This window comes from Heteronotia binoei, chromosome 1 (genome assembly GCF_032191835.1).
Source record: "Heteronotia binoei isolate CCM8104 ecotype False Entrance Well chromosome 1, APGP_CSIRO_Hbin_v1, whole genome shotgun sequence".
Classification (NCBI taxonomy): domain Eukaryota; kingdom Metazoa; phylum Chordata; class Lepidosauria; order Squamata; family Gekkonidae; genus Heteronotia; species Heteronotia binoei.
In genome coordinates this window covers 264,939,286-264,955,725 of record NC_083223.1, presented here as the reverse complement: position 1 = coordinate 264,955,725, position 16,440 = coordinate 264,939,286, and the positions used below count along the sequence as shown (strand labels likewise).

The 16,440-nt window shown below is 48.9% G+C and overlaps 1 protein-coding gene across 1 annotated transcript in view; it reads right to left on the bottom strand.

The window, feature by feature from the left end:
• ENTREP3 (endosomal transmembrane epsin interactor 3) overlaps window positions 1–16,440 on the bottom strand; it is a 70,595-nt gene that overhangs the window by 10,523 nt on the left and 43,632 nt on the right. The window contains exon 15 of the mRNA XM_060257098.1: window positions 14,581–14,846. Within this exon, the coding sequence (XP_060113081.1) occupies window positions 14,581–14,846 (266 nt within the window). The remainder of the gene's footprint in view (window positions 1–14,580; window positions 14,847–16,440) is intronic.

Sequence of the window (16,440 nt, the reverse complement as noted above, 5' to 3'; positions counted from 1 at the left end):
GCCCGTTGTCATTGCAGTTGCCAATGCCGTGTTTGCCAAGTACTCCTTTCCAGGCTTCCGAGTCTTTACCTACTCTGGCATTGAAGTCGCCAAGGATGATCACCTTGTCCTCTGTAGGGGTCTTCCGTACGAGGTTGTGTAGATCAGCATAGAACTTGTTCTTTTCTGCAGGATCTGCTTGAAGGGTTGGGGCATACACACTGAAGAGTGTTGCATGTTGCTTGTTTTGAAGTGGGAGGCGCCTGGACATGATGCGATCTGAGTGACCTGTTGGCAGGTTTTCGAGTTTGGAGGCAATGGAGTTCCTGACCATGAAGCCAACGCCAGAAAGGCGGCTCTCAGCCTTTGACTTACCCGACCAGTAGAGTCGACACGGACAGTAACCAAGCATTTAAGGTATAGATCAAAGGATTCCTACGGGCGGGGCACTCTATGCAGTATATTTTCGCACAAGGATGTTACTCCCTCGTTCCCAAGCCAAGGCCTTGGCGCTTAACACTCTCACAGACACCCAGCTTGAGAAGGCTCCACAATCTTGTTCACATATCAGCATTTCAAAGCAGACTACACAACAAAGGCATAGCTAAGAGGAGGAGGGGGGGGAGGAGAGGTAGCTAGCAGCATGGTGTTCAGTAAGAGCCCAGAATCCCTTGCTTCTGAACCAGAGTTAGACAACATGTTAATAACAATACAGCAGACTTGACACCAGCGGGGGATTCCCCCCCCTTTTTGACAGGCTTCTCCCCGCCCCCAGCCAGCTGGCCAGCGGGGGAAGCCCCGCCCCCACAGCCATCCTGTAGTTTTAGAGCCCCTGCAGGTTTAGAAACCTGCAAACAGTTTTTAAAATGTGTGCCTTTAAGGCTGAGCAGGCAGCAGGAAGGGCTTCATGGGAAAGGATCTGTAACAGTTTCCTCAGAAAACGGCCCCTCCCTTTCTTTTGGTTTCGTTTTCAGAGCAAGCAGGAATATTCTGCAGGATTAAGACCCAGTAAGTATTTATGTGTGAGACAGAGGGAGGGGGGAGGGAAATGTCTACTGGGCACTCTATTATTCCCTATGGAGAACGATTCCCATAGGGAATAATGGAGAATTGATCCACGGGTATTGGGGACTCTGGGGGGGGATATTTTTTGAGTTAGAGGCACCAAATTTTTAGTATAGCATCTAGTTCCTCTCCCCAAAATACCCTCCAAGTTTCAAAACGATTGGACCAGGGGGTCCAATTCTATGAGCCCCAAAATATAGTGCCCCTATCCTTCATTATTTCCTGGTCTCTCAGCTGGCAAACCGTATGGAAGAAAGGCATCTGAAAAGGTGTGCTGCCCCTTTAAATGTGATGGCCAGAACTCCCTTGGAGTTCAATTATGCTTGTCACACCCTTGTTCCTGGCTCCACCCCCAATGTCTCCTGGCTCCACCCCCAAAGTCCCCAGATATTTCTTGAATTGGACTTGACAACCCTAGAGTACCCCCTCAGTAGAGTGGCAAAATAGGGGGAACTGACAAGCAAGGACAGGGTTTTTACACACTCAGGGGTCTTTCCAAGTGAAGATGAAGAAGGAGGAAGAGAAGAGTTGGATTTGTACCCCGCCTTTCACTTGGAGTCTCACAGAGGCTTACAATCTCCTTCCCTTCCTCTCCTCACAACAGGCACCCTGTAAGACAGGCAGGGCTGGCTTGCCCACTAGGCAAATTAGGCATTTGCCGAAGGCGCCAGGAGGGGCATGCCAAATTGGGACTCCCCCCCCCCTCCTGGCACCCCAGGCAAATGCCTAATTCCAAACCCCCCACCGTCGTCATCACCATCGTCGTCACCGCTGTTTGTCCACCATGTGGTGCCGGCAGCAGTGGGCCACCTTCTGCGCCCCCCTGCCCTGTCCCCTCCCAGCCGAAGGCCACCCTTGAAGGAGAACAGCTAGCCCCAGCCCTGGCTGCTTCGTCGCAGCCAGGCATCTGAGATGCTGTAGGACTAGGATTTTCAGTTGCTGGAGATTTGGGGGCAGTGCCTAGCAGTGCGGAGCTGAGCTATAATTCCAGATGAACTCCGGGCCCCACTTGAATGTTGGCAAGCCTATCCAGGACTGAGCATGCTCTGGGAGTCACTGCCACAGGAGGTAGTGGCGGCTGCAAGCACAGACAGCTTCAAGAGGGGATTGGATAAACCTAAGGAGCAGAGGTCCATCAGTGGCTATTAGCCACAGTGTATTGTTGGAACTCTCTGTCTGGGGCAAGTGATGCTCTGTAATCTTGGTGCTTGGGGGGGCACAGTGGGAGGGCTTCTGGTGTCCTGGTCCCACTGATGGACCTCCTGATGGCACCTGGGTTTTTTGGCCACTGTGTGACACAGTGTTGGACTGGATGAGGCCATTGGACTGATCCAACGTGGCTCCTCTTATGTTCTTATGAGTCATAAAACAGTGGTGGGGAAGTTGGCCTGCTTAACCTATCCTGGAGGAAAAGAGGCACAAGGTCCAAATCACAAGGCAGCTTAGTCCCACTGTAGACAACATTGGTATCACTGCAGCTGGAGTGTGTGTATAGTTCTTGAGGCCTCCCTTCCAAAAGGATGTATACAGAATGGAGTGGGTGCAGAGGAGAACGAAGAGGATGATAAGGGGCCTGAGACACAGTCCTGGGAGGAAAGGCAGAGGGTCTTGGGAATTAGGGTTGCCAACTCCAATTCAAGAAATATCTGGAGACTTTGGGAGTGGAGTCAGGAGACTTTGGGGGTGGAGCCAGGAGACATTGGGGGTGGAGCCAGGAGCAAGGTTGTGACAAGCATAACTGAACTCCAAAGGGAGTTCTGGCCATCACATTTAAAGGGACTATCGTGCACCTTTTAAATTCCTTCCCTCCATTGGAAATAATGATGGATAGGGGCACCTTCTTTGGGGGCTCATAGAATTGAACTCTCTGGTCCAATCCTTTTGAAACTTGGAGGGTATTTTGGGGAGAGGCTCTGGATGCTATGATGAAAATTTGATGTCTCTACCTTAAAAAAAAAACCAGCCTCCCCAGGGCCCCAGATACCTGCAGATCAATTCTCCATTATACCTTATGAGAATCGGTCTCCATAGGGAATAGAAAGTGCCCAGCAGACATTCCCCTACACACACTTTCTGATGACCCTGAAGTGGGGGGAGGGCCTCCAAACCGGGGGATCCCCTGCCTCTACCTCTACCTCTACCTAGAGCTTCCCTTGCCCAGTTCCCTGGATTCTATGGAAGAAATACAAATAAAGCTGATCCTGCATTGAGCAGGGGGTTGGACTAGATGACCTGTATGGCCCTTTCCCACTCTATGATTCTATGAGGTCACTGGAAAACTTTCCAGTTGTTTATCCCTCAATCTCCCAACAGCTTCCCTGTAGGCACCCAATTTCACAGATAGCACCAAGGGAACTCCAATCTGCCAACTTTCACAGCATAATCCTTCCACCTCAGAAGTGCGCATGTTTCCTCAGAAGCGAGCCTCAGGAGGATATATAGAACTGTGCCATTCACGAATCAATCCAAGAAAGGCAGGCAGGCTGATGACGAAAACGCTCCTGGCACTTGAAGGGAGTAACTCCGTGAAAAAGACAGCTCCCTGCCCTGAGGAACTTAAAATCTAAATTACCGGCTTTGAAACCAGTTTCGCTGTCGTAGCCACCCTCCTGTCAAAGACCGAACCGAGGACTTCTTTTAGAGCCTAGGAGCACTCTGAACAGCTGTTCTGAGGCCAGACAGATCATGAGGGGAGCTACTGGAACCTGATTCAGCCAATCCATTGGGGCTGTTATTTATTTTTTGGGGGGGGAGCAGGTATTGTTCAAAATCTGTCACCCTCTGAACCCTATCCTCAGCAGCTCACCATCACAGGCATGCTGGTGGTAACTGAGGAAATGAGATTGGGCAAGCCCACCGCAGGTTTCCTGGAGTGGCTACTAGGGAGAGGCACCATCTTGAATGGTCTTGAAGAGTGACAGGCAAGGTTTTGTTTCTCAGCTTAACCTACATCAGGTCTCATTTTGGGCAGGAGCTGCAGAACCTCTAAATTGTATTGTGTTTTTTCTTTCTTACCTCCCCCGTTCAAAACAAATACCATACTTGCTTTGGGGCTCCAAACCTAGGCTTGCCAAGAAATATCTGGGGACTTTGGGGGTGGAGCCAGAAGACTTTGGGGGTGGAGCCTTGAGCAATAGTGTGACAAGCACGATTTAACTACAAAGGGAATTCTGGCAATCACATTTAAAGGGAACACACACATCTTTTAAATGCTTTCCCTCCATTGGAAATAATGAAGGATAGAGGCACCTTCTTTAGGGGCTCGTCGAATTGGACCCCCTGGTCCAATTTTTTTGAAACTTGGAGGGCGTTTTGAGGAGAAGCACCAGGTGCTATGCCAAAAATTTGGCGCCTCTATCTCAAAAAAAGATCCCTGCTAGAGCCCCAGATACCTGCAGATCAATTTTCCATTATACCCTATGGGAATCGGTCTCCATAGGGTACAATGGAGTGCCTAGCAGACATTTCCCCTCCACACACACACTTTCTGATAACCCTGAAGTGGGGGGGGGGAGCCTCCAAGCCTGGGGATTATCAAAATACAATTACCCTATATACTCGAGTATAAGCCTAGTTTTTCTGCCCAAATTTTGGGCAGAAAAAACCCCTCCTCGGCTTATACTCGAGTCACTATTCCGCCCGCATCCCCGGAATTCCAAGGACAGCTAAAGCTGGAGTTCAACTCTCCCTGTCGTCTCCCTCATTTGGCAACCTTCGGCTGATCACTCCCTCATCACCATTCTCCTCATCTTTCATTGCAGGCAGCATTGTGGCCTTACCTGCCACAGGAATAGTAACTGCTGCGTTTCCCACCCTCGGCTTATACTCGAGTCAATAAGTTTTCCCAGATTTTTGGGGTAAAATTAGAAGCCTTGGCTTATATTCGGGTCGACTTATACTTGAGTATATACGGTAGATATCTGTGCAATGAACCCAAGTACATATAACCTCTCACTTAGTCATTCATAAATTTACTTCGTTGACCAATCATACGCTGTTAAGTCACTATACAATTTCACGAAACTTATAACATGCAAACAGTCATTAAAGCACCATGCTGAATTTCATATGACATGCAATAAATTTCCAATCAACAACAATTTCACACTGGGAAACAGCTTCACATAGCAAAGCAATATAAATCACACTGAAGTGTAGTGAAAATATCCCAAGTATGCAGAACTCTGCATGTTGGAAAGGCTGTGGGCGATTAGGATCCTTTTTCCACACTTGGTGGTCTTGTCCGGTCATTGAGCAGTTTTGGAAACTAATTATATCAAAAATTGCACAATTGACAGGTTTAGTGGTTTCATGCTCTCCACTAATACTTCTTCTGAATTTTGGGGAAGAATTTGTGGTTTCTAAACCCAGGCGATATTTAATTTCCATAATGTTTAAAAGTAAAAAAGGTAAAAGTAGCCCCCTGTGAAAGCACCTGACATTTCTGACCGTGGGGTGATGTCACATCACGACGTTTTCATGGCAGACTTTTTACGGGGTGGTTTGCCATTGCCTTCCCCAGTCATCTACACTTTCCCCCCAGCAAGCTGGGGACTCATTTTATCGACCTCGGAAGGATGGAAGGCTGAGTCAACCTGGAGCCAGCTACCTGAATCCAGCTTCCTCCAGGATCAAACTCAGGTTGCAAGCAGTCAGGGCCGGCACTAAGGGTTCTGCCGCTAGAGGCAGACCCCCACGCTGTGCCCCCCCCTCACATCCAACTCCCTTTGTGTGTCTTTTTTCGCGCAAAGAGAGTGATGCCGTGCTGCCGCTTTCCCCCTGCACTACACTCCAAGGAAGCCTCCAAAGAGCGTAGTTTCTAAAAGGCAGCCGGCAGCTTTTGGATTGAAAGCGGTCGTACGCCTTTAAAACACTGCACTTTTCGGAGAGCGCTGTGTTCAAGCCGAAAGCGGACGGGCGCCCTTTAAAAACTATGTAGGTGAGTAAAGGGGCGCCTTGTAGCACCCCCAGGCGGGGTAACGCCCAAGGCCACTGCCTCCCATGCCTACCCCCACGTGTCGGGCTGGCGAGCAGTGAGCTCGGACTGCGGTACTGCAGTTTTACCACTCTGCGCCACGGGGCTCCCTCCATAATGTTTACTGCAGCTAAATATACTATTACTGTTCAGTGGCGGTCATCCCCTCCACCCTCAATTCACCCGTGGGCGCTAAATTTTGTGGGAATATTATCCTACTGGATAAAATTACTGAATATAAACTAAGTAAGGTAGATACTCGAACTCATTCATACCTACGCCAAAAGTGGGAACCTTTCCTTCGATGGGACGCATCTTGTTTCAATACAGTGACACAAGAGGAGAGTCTCTCATTAATGGCATTCCACTAACGTTTCATCTATCAAAAGTTTAATTGTATCATATGTATGACTCTCGAGTCAATATCATGTATTTAACTTTTACTGTTATATTCATTGTAATTTTGGAATTCTCAATAAAGAATTGCTTTCTGCAACAACAACAACAAAAGGGAGCCCATTTTAATGTCTCGTTATCCTTGTTCCACAAGCCTCAGTTCCAATTAGGGCGGCCAGTCCCCAGTTGGGGTACAGTAAAGGCACAAAAACCTCCGCGAAAACCAGCTTCAACAGTAAAGAAATGTAAGTGTAATTTACAAAAGACTTATAACACAACTAAACATATCAAAAGTGAAGTCCATCAAAATTTAAAGTGACAGAACACGGAACACACCCGTATCCACAGTACTTCAGTCTTTAAGCATGAAATGTCTTGAACTTTCTTGCTTTCCTAGGAGAGCAATGCTTCAATATTCTTAGAGACGTTGCTCTCCTAGGAAAGAATTTTAGTAATATACTCTTGAAGGTTTCTCGTTGAAGCACTTTGTGAAACAGAGAGAACAGCGCAACTCTGTCGCGTTCTGATGCCTTTCTGCATGACAGCATTCTACTCATCTGTTCACCAAAAAGACTGGAGCGTTGCACTCCGTTTGAATAGAGACCTTTTTTCACCACAGCCCGGATCTTCAGTTCAAGAAATTTCATGCTTAAAGACTTAAGTACTGTGGACACGGGTGTGGTCCGTGTTCTGTCACTTTACATTGTGATTGCCTTCACTTTTGATATGTTTAGTTGTGTTGTAAGTATTTTGTAAATTACACTTACATTTCTTTACTGTTGAAGCTGGGTTTTCCGGAGGTTTTTGTACCTTTACCCTGCTCCACATATCCACATTTCTCTGTTGTGTTGCTAAATCCCCAGATGGGGGCAGGGGTTCCCCCGGTTTGGAGGCCCTCCCTCCGCTTCAGGGTCATCAGAAAGCGGGGGGAGAGGATGTCTACTGGGAACTCTATTATTCCCTATGGAGACATTCCCAAAGAAAATAATGGAGAATTGAATCGTGGGTATCTGGGGCTCTGGAGGGGCTGTTTTTTTGGTAGAAGCACCAAATTTTCAGTGTAGCATCCAGAGCCTCTCCCCAAAATACCCTCCAAGTTTCAAAAAGTTTGGACCAGGGGGTCCAATTCTACGAGCCTCCAAAGAAGGTGCCCATTTCCTTCATTATTTCCTATGGAAGGAAGGCATTTAAAAAGGCATGCAGTCCCTTTAAATGTGATGGTCAGAACTCCCTTTGGAGTTCAATTATGCTCGTCACACCCTTGCTCCTGGCCCCGCCCCCAAAGTCTCCTAGCTCCACCCCCAAAGTCCCCAGATATTTCTTGAATTAGACTTGGCAACCCTATATTCAATACCGGGAAAGTTGGTAGAAACCATTATCAAGGACAGAATGAGTAGGCACATTGATGAACACGGGTTATTGAGGAAGACTCAGCATGGGTTCTGCAAGGGAAGATCTTGCCTCACTAACCTGTTACATTTCTTTGAGGGGGTGAACAAACATGTGGACAAAGGAGACCCGATAGATGTTGTTTACCTTGACTTCCAGAAAGCTTTTGATAAAGTTCCTCATCAAAGGCTCCTTAGAAAGCTTGAGAGTCTTGGAGTAAAAGGACAGGTCCTCTTGTGGATCAAAAACTGGCTGAGTAATAGGAAGCAGAGAGTGAGTATAAATGGGCAGTCTTCGCAGTGGAGGACGGTAAGCAGTGGGGTGCCGCAGGGCTCGGTACTGGGTCCCATCCTCTTTAACTTGTTCATAAATGATTTAGAGTTGGGAGTGAGCAGTGAAGTGGCCAAATTTGCGGATGACACTAAATTGTTCAGGGTGGTGAGAACCAGAGAGGATTGTGAGGAACTCCAAAGGGATCTGTTGAGGCTGGGTGAGTGGGCGTCAACGTGGCAGATGCGGTTCAATGTGGCCAAGTGCAAAGTAATGCACATTGGGGCCAAGAATCCCAGCTACAAATACAAGTTGATGGGGTGTGAACTGGCAGAGACAGACCAAGAGAGAGATCTTGGGGTCATGGTAGATAATTCACTGAAAATGTCAAGACAGTGTGCGTTTGCAATAAAAAAGGCCAACGCCATGCTGGGAATTATTAGGAAGGGAATTGAAAACAAATCAGCCAGTATCATAATGCCTCTGTATAAATCGATGGTGCGGTCTCATTTGGAGTACTGTGTGCAGTTCTGGTCGCCGCACCTCAAAAAGGATATTATAGCATTGGAGAAAGTTCAGAAAAGGGCAACTAAAATGATTAAAGGGCTGGAACACCTTCCCTATGAAGAAAGGTTGAAACGCTTAGGGCTCTTTAGCTTGGAGAAACGTCGACTGAGGGGTGACATGATAGAAGTTTACAAGATAATGCATGGGATGGAGAAAGTAGAGAAAGAAGTTCTTTTCTCCCTTTCTCACAATACAAGAACTCGTGGGCATTCGATGAAATTGCTGAGCAGACAGGTTAAAACGGATAAAAGGAAGTACTTCTTCACCCAAAGGGTGATTAACATGTGGAATTCACTGCCACAGGAGGTGGTGGCGTCCACAAGCATAGCCACCTTCAAGAAGGGGTTAGATAAAAATATGGAGCAGAGGTCCATCAGTGGCTATTAGCCACAGTGTGTGTGTGTGTGTGTATATATATATATATATATATATATTTGGCCGCTGTGTGACACAGAATGTTGGACTGGATGGGCCATTGGCCTGATCTAACATGGCTTCTCTTATGTTCTTATGTTCTTAGTTCCAGTCAGAGTGTGCATATAGAGTCCACCAGGGCCTTTTTTTGTAGAAAAAGCCCAGGAGGAACTCATTTGCATGTTAGGCCACATCCCCTGACACCAAGCCAGCTGGAACTGCGTTCCTGCTCAAAAAAAAGCCCTGGAGCCCACAAATTAACAATGCAGAAACCTCATTAGGATAATTAAGCTGTCTCGTTAGAATTCGGAACAGTTGAAATCAGGGATTTTCCCTTTCATATGATAATAATAATGACAAATTTGTTTTTGCTGCTCCTCCTCGTTGTTCTGATCCAAATTTCTACTTCAGGCTTTTGGTTTATTTATTAGGCTGGCTTGATTAAAAAAAAAAAAAGCTTAAAAGTATTATACAACCAAGACATCTGAAACCACGGGCTGGCTGCTTCGTTCCAATCAATACATAGCATTCAGGCTCTTAGTTGGCTTTCTAGCCTCTCAGACCTGAAGCTCTGGTCCTTTTCTTCCTTCCAACAGCAATCATCTTCCCTTGTGTAGGATTTTTTAGTTACCCATGCTCCCCTCCCCCCTCTCAGCTACTCCATCCATCACCCCCTTTAAAGGTAAAGGTAGTCCCCTGTGCAAGCACCAGCCATTTCCAACTCTGGGGTGATGTCACATCATGAGCTGGGTACTCATTTTACCAACCTTGGAAGGCTGGAAGGCTGAGTCAACCTTGAGCTGGCTACTTGAACCCAGCTTCCACCGGGATCGAACTCAGGTTGTGAGCAGAGAGCTCGGACTGCAGTACTGCAGCTTTACCACTCTGAGCTACGGGGTTCCATTCATCCCCTTTAGGGTGGGGTTGAGAGAGCCAGTTTGGTGTAGTGGTTAAGTGTGCGGACTCTTATCTGAGAGAACTGGGTGTGATTCCCCACTCTTCCACTTGCACCTGCTGGAATGGCCTTGGGTCAGCCATAGCTCTGGCGGAGGTTGTCCTTGAAAGGGCAGCTGCTGTGAGAGCCCTCTCAGCCCCACCCACCTCATAGGGGGTCTGTTGTGGGGAGAGAAGATATAGGCGATTGCAAGCCACTCTGAGTCTCCGATTCAGAGAGAAGGGCAGGGTATAAATCTGCAGTTCTTCTTCTTTTTGTACTTTAACCTTGAGCAGCTTACAGTGTCCATGGGGACAAGGGGGGATCCATTTCTTCAGCTGCTTCCCTTTGTTTTGTATTCATTTCAATTACATTGGTTTCATTCCCCCAGACACACAGCAAGTCTTCGGGTTTCTTTTCCATTTTCATTTCAAGGTGAAAGACAATCTGTGTCAGGGACAAGTCCCTGACAGTTAGGGTTGCCAGGTCTGAGTCAAGAAATATCTGGGGAACTTTGGGGGTGGAGCCGGGAGCAAGGTTGTGACAAGCATGACTGGACTCCAAAGGGAGTTCCGGCCTTCATATTTAAAGGGACTGCACACCTTTTAAATGCCCTCCACTGGAAATAATGGATAGGGGCACCTTCTTTGAGGGCTCATAGAATTGGCACAATCTTTCTGAAACTTGGAGGGTGTTTTGAGGAGAAAATTTGGTGCCTCTAACTAAAAAACAAACAGCCTCTCCAGATACCCGCAAATCAATTCTCCATTATACCCTATGGGAATCAGTCTCCATAGGGAATAATGGAATGCCCAGCAGACATTCCCCTCCCCCCCTCCCCGCTTTCTGATGACCCTGAAGCGGGAAACCTGGGGATCCCCTGCCCCCACCTGGGGATTAATAAATATAGAACACTCTGTGAGGGTTTTTACTAATGCATATACCAAAACAATTTTGATATGAAACAATATTCAGTAGTATTCAAAAAAAAATTCCCTTCTACAGAAAATTGGACAACGTTCTCTTTATTAGGGTTTGTAGAATCTTTCGGGCTCAAGTGCCGTGTTCTACTGGAGAAAGTTTTTCTTCCAGACGTTTCGTTCTCAGCTGCGGAGAACATCCGCAGAACGAAACGTCTGGAAGAAAAACTTTCTCCAGTAGAACACGGCACTTGAGCCCGAAAGATTCTACAAACCCTAAGGATGATGCCAGCCGTGAAAACCTGAAATCTTTGATAATGTTCTCTTTGCTTGCAGAGCTAAACGAAGTCCAAGAAATTCCAAAACAGAGACGGCTGCTTCCCAAAACAGGTGTGGCGGCAAACAGACTGCTGCTTTAAATACATATCGCCTTGAGTCTTCTGCAAGATACTCCCATGTATACTCACTAAATTATTTCAACTGGCTGTGCTCTGTGTCTCCGACGGATCTGGCTCGACACGTATGACTCAAGACAATATGTATTTAAAATATTGTTGAATCGGTTTTTGTGACATGCCAGCCCCTTTGGTGAGCTGCCTGAAGAAGGATACTCCAAAAAGAGAACAGAAGCAGCAGTTATGAACGTATGAAGCTGCCTCATACTGAATCAGACCCTCAGTCCATCAAAGTCAGTATTGTCTACTCAGACTGGCAGTGGTTCTTCAGGGTCTCAAGCTGAGGTTTTTCCCGCCTATTTGCCCGGACCCTTCTTTTAGTGGAGATGCCAGGGATTGAACCTGAGACCTTATGCTTACTAAGCAGATGCTCTACCACTGAGCCACCGTCCCTCCCCAGTTAGTGAGTTGCACACACTAACTCAGCTTAGAGGGAACACTGCCTGGAAGTCATGGCAACTTCTGGTGACTGACCCCTTCTAGGAGCCGAGGTAGCTGAATAGAGCCTGCCCCTGCCCTCCTGACTGACCGGAATGGGCTTGCCTAGGCTATCCGGGTCAGGGCATAGGAGGAAGCCCTCTTGAGCGGAGTAGCAGGAGGGACAGGACTGCTCCACCCCTTCACTTGCCAGTCTTTTGCAAGCACAAAAATATGACCCACGCCCCCCACACCCTAACCAAGATTTTTTTCCCCCCGTGGAGAGAGAATACAGGTACCCCATCTATCTTCCTCCAAGGAAGAAAAGCAGCTGGGAGAGAGGGGATATTGCAGGGGTGGAGGGGAAATAGTCAGAGTAGAAAGGTTAATCCCCCTCTGCCTCCCCCAAGCGATGCTTCGCTTTTGATTGCGGAGGCTGTTTTCCATTGTTTGAACCAGGAAGGCAACGACACATAACTGCATGCAATTCTAATATTCTGTTCAGCCCTTAAGAACATCAGAAGAGCCCTGCTGGATCAGACCACTGAGGGTTCATCTAGTCCAGCATCCTGCCTCACACAGTGGCCTCAACCAGTTCCTCTGGAGGGCCAACAACAGGGCAGGGAGGCCGAGGCCTTCCCCTCATAAGAACATCAGAAGAGCCCTGCTGGATCTGACCAGTGAGGGTCCATCTAGTCCAGCATCCTGCCTCACACAGTGGCCTCAACCAGTTCCTCTGGAGGGCCAGCAACAGGGCAGAGAGGCCGAGGCCTTCCCCTGGTAAGAATATTAGAAGAGCCCTGCTGGATCAGACCAGTGAGGAACCATCTTGTCCATCATCCTGTCTCACACAGTAGCCTCAACCAGGTCCTCTGGAGGGCCAACAATAGGGCCAAGAGGCCGAAGCCTTCCCCTGATAAGAATATCAGAAGAGCCCTGCTGGATCAGACCAGTGAGGGTCCATCTAGTCCAGCCTCCTGTCTCACAGTGGCCTCAACCATTTCCTCTGGAGGGCCAACAACAGGACAGAGAGGCTGAGGCCTTCCCCTCATAGAAACATCAGAAGAGCCCTGCTGGATCAGACCACATAGGGTTCATAGTCCAGCATCCTGTCTCACACAGTGGCCTCAACCAGTTCCTCTGGAGGGCCAACAACAGGGCAGAGAGGTCAAGGCCTTCCCCTCTCAAGAACATCAGAAGAGTCCTGCTGGATCAGACCAGTGAGGGTCCATCTATTCCAGCCTCCTGTCTCACACAGTGGCCTCAACCAGTTCCTCTGGAGGGCCAACAACAGGGCAGAGAGGCTGAGGCCTTCCCCTCATAGAAACATCAGAAGAGCCCTGCTGGATCAGACCACTGAGGGTTCATCTAGTCCAGCATCCTGCCTCACAGAGTGGCCTCAACCAGTTCCTCTGGAGTGCCAACAACAGGGCAGAGAGGCTGAGGCCTTCCCCTCATAAGAACATCAGAAGAGCCCTGCTGAATCAAACCAGTGAAGGTCCATCTAGTCCAGCATCCCGGCTCACACAGTGGCCTCAACCAGTTGCTCTAGATGGCCAGCAACAGGGTATAGAGACCAAGGCCTTCCCCTCATAAGAACATCAGAAGTGCCCTGCTGGATCAGACCAGTGAGGGTCCATCTAGTCCAGCCTCCTGTCTCACACAGTGGCCTCAGCCAGTTCCTCTGGAGGGACAACAACAGGGCAGAGAGGCTGAGACTTTCCCTTCGTAAGAACATCAGAAGTGCCCTGCTGGATCAGACCAGTGAGGGTCCATCTAGTCCAGCCTCCTGTCTCACACAGTGGCCTCAACCAGCTCCTCTGGAGGGCCAACAACAGGGCAGAGAGGCCAAGGCCTTCCCCTCATAGAAACATCAGAAGAGCCCTGCTGGATCAGACCAGTGAGGGTCCTTCTAGTCCAGCATCCTGTCTCACACAGTGGCCTCAACCAGTTCCTCTGGAGGGCCAACAACAGGGCAGAGAGGCCAAGGCCTTCCCCTCATAGAAACATCAGAAGAGCCCTGCTGGATCAGACCAGTGAGGGTCCTTCTAGTCCAGCATCCTGTCTCACACAGTGGACTCAACCAGTTCCTCTGGAGGGCCAACAACAGGGCAGAGAGGCCAAGGCCTTCCCCTCATAGAAACATCAGAAGAGCCCTGCTGGATCAGACCACTGAGGGTCCATCTAGTCCAGCATCCTGTCTCACACAGTGGCCTTAACCAGTTCCTCTGGAGGGCCAACAGGGCAGAGGCCAAGGCCTTCCCCTCATAAGAACATCAGAAGAGCCCTGCTGGATCAGACCAGTGAGGGTCCATCTAATCCAGCATCCTGTCTCACACAGTGGCCTCAACCAGTTTCTCTGGAGGGCCAACAGGGCAGAGGCCAAGGCCTTCCCCTCATAAGAACATCAGAGAGCCCTGCTGGATCGGACCAGTGAGGGTCCTTCTAGTCCAGCGTCCTGCCTCACACAGCGACCAACCAGTTCCTCTGGATGGCCAACAACAGGACAGGGATGTTGCTTCTTGGCACTGAGATTCAGAGGCTGATTGCCTCTAAACATTGAGGTTCCCTAAGCCTTCAGTCACTACGGCTAGTAGCCATTAATAGGCCTCTCCTCCCTGAATCTGTCTAATCCCCTTTTAAAGCGGTCTGTGCCAAGCCCAGCTGCTTCTTTTCCACTCCCCATGTTGCAGGGAACCAACAAAGGGACTGTAAGCTCCTCAGGGCAGGGAACCTTGGCTCCTGCATTTTCCGCTGCAACAACCGCAGCATTTCTCCTGTGACTTCTTTGCGGCATACCTGTTTGCAGCTCTGGGCACCATGCCCTGCCGTCTCCACTCCCAGAGAAGCCAGATTACGCTTGGACCTGTGCAGAAAGCGGGCCATGAAACCCCGGGTCCCACGGCACACCTTTAGGTCTCCCAGAGAGCCGGTGGCCGTCTTGGGCAGGTGCTGCGTGACCTTCCAGGGGACTTCCAGCTTCGCCTTGCCCAACAGGTGACCTCGTGAGAGCGAGGGTGGCTCACGGCCCAATGGATGGAGAAGGCAACCCTCCAAGTTTGGCCCTGGGAAGAGAGGAAAAAATAAGTACGGTAAAAAGATAGCCATGGGGAGAGGGGTTGATCCTAGCACCTAAGAATCCCTCTGCCCAGGACTTTTTCTGTAGCAGCAACTCCTTTGCATATTAGGCCACACACCCCTGATGTAGTCAATCGTTCAAGAGCTTACAGGGCTCTTAGTAGAGGACCTACTGTAAGCTCTTGGAGGATTGGCTATAGCAGGGGCGTGTGGCTTAATATGCAAAGGAGTTCCTGCTACAAAGAAAGCCCTGCCTCTGCCAATATTTAGAGCCTGTTTGCTCCTGAATGGGAGCAGAATCAGTTTCCTGAGCTGCAGTGGTCCCACATTCTGCAACCAGGAAGAGAAAATTCTGCGACCTTCCTGGATCGTTGTTTTGGCATCATTTTTGGCCCTGCTCCTTCCACTAGAGATGCTCAAGAGGTAAAGTTGCCAAGTTCCAGGTGGCAGCTTGAGATCGCCGAGGATTACAATGGATCTCCAAGTGACAGAGATGGTTTGCCCCGGAGAAAACAACCACATTGGAAGGTGGACTCTATGGCATTATACCCTATTGAAGTCTCTCCTCCCCCCAAACCATGCCTTCCTCAGTCTTCCCCACCCCCCAAATCTCCAGGTATTTCCCAACCTGGAGTTGGCAACCCTATTAATAGGCTCTTAAGTACCATTACAAACAACAATCACATTTTAAAACAGGCATACAGACTGCAATGAGTGAACAAGTGTTCCTTTAGCTGGCCTAAAAGACATAGCACGCTCAAGGGCCAGCTGAATATATGGGGAGGATAATCTAGGGTTGCCAAGTCCAATTCAAGAAATATCTGGGGACTTTGGGGGTGGAGCCAGGAGACATTGGGGGTGGAGCCAGGAGCAAGGTTGTGACAAGCACGATTGAACTCCGAAGGTAGTTCTGGCCATTACATTTAAAGGGACCGCACACTTTTTAAATGCCTTCCTTCCACTGGAAGGATAGGGGCACCTTCTTTGGGAACTCATAGAATTGCACCCCCTGGTCCAGTCTTTTTGAAACTTAGAGAGTGTTCTGAGGAGAGGCATTGGATGCCATGCTGCAAAGTTGGTGCCTCTGCCTCAAAACACAGTCCCCCAGAGCCCCGTATATTTACAGATCAATTCTCCATTGTATCCTATGGGAATCAGCCTCCATAGGGAACAATGGAGTGCCCAGCAGACATTTCTCTCCCTCCACCCTGCTTTCCGATGACCCTGAAGTGAGAGGAGGGCCTCCAAACAGAGGAATCCCCTGCCTCCACCTGGGGATTGGCAACCCTACTGTGGTCGCTGGGCAGGTTCTTCTGCGAGTCGTCTCCCATGTACCCCAACTTCCGGATTGTGTCGGTTAATAAACTACATTTGCAGGGTCACTCCAGGAAAACTGAAACCTCTGCCTTCCGGCCACTGAAAAGCTTACTCAGCCACTGCTCTAACAGGGGCAATTTCGGTCTCCAACTTCTACAGATACTATTGGACAATCCAGAAAGGATGCCTCTTTCCTCTGTTCATTTATTTAGGGTATTTATAGGCCGCCCCTCCAGAGATCTGCTTCGGCCAGCTGAACTAAAC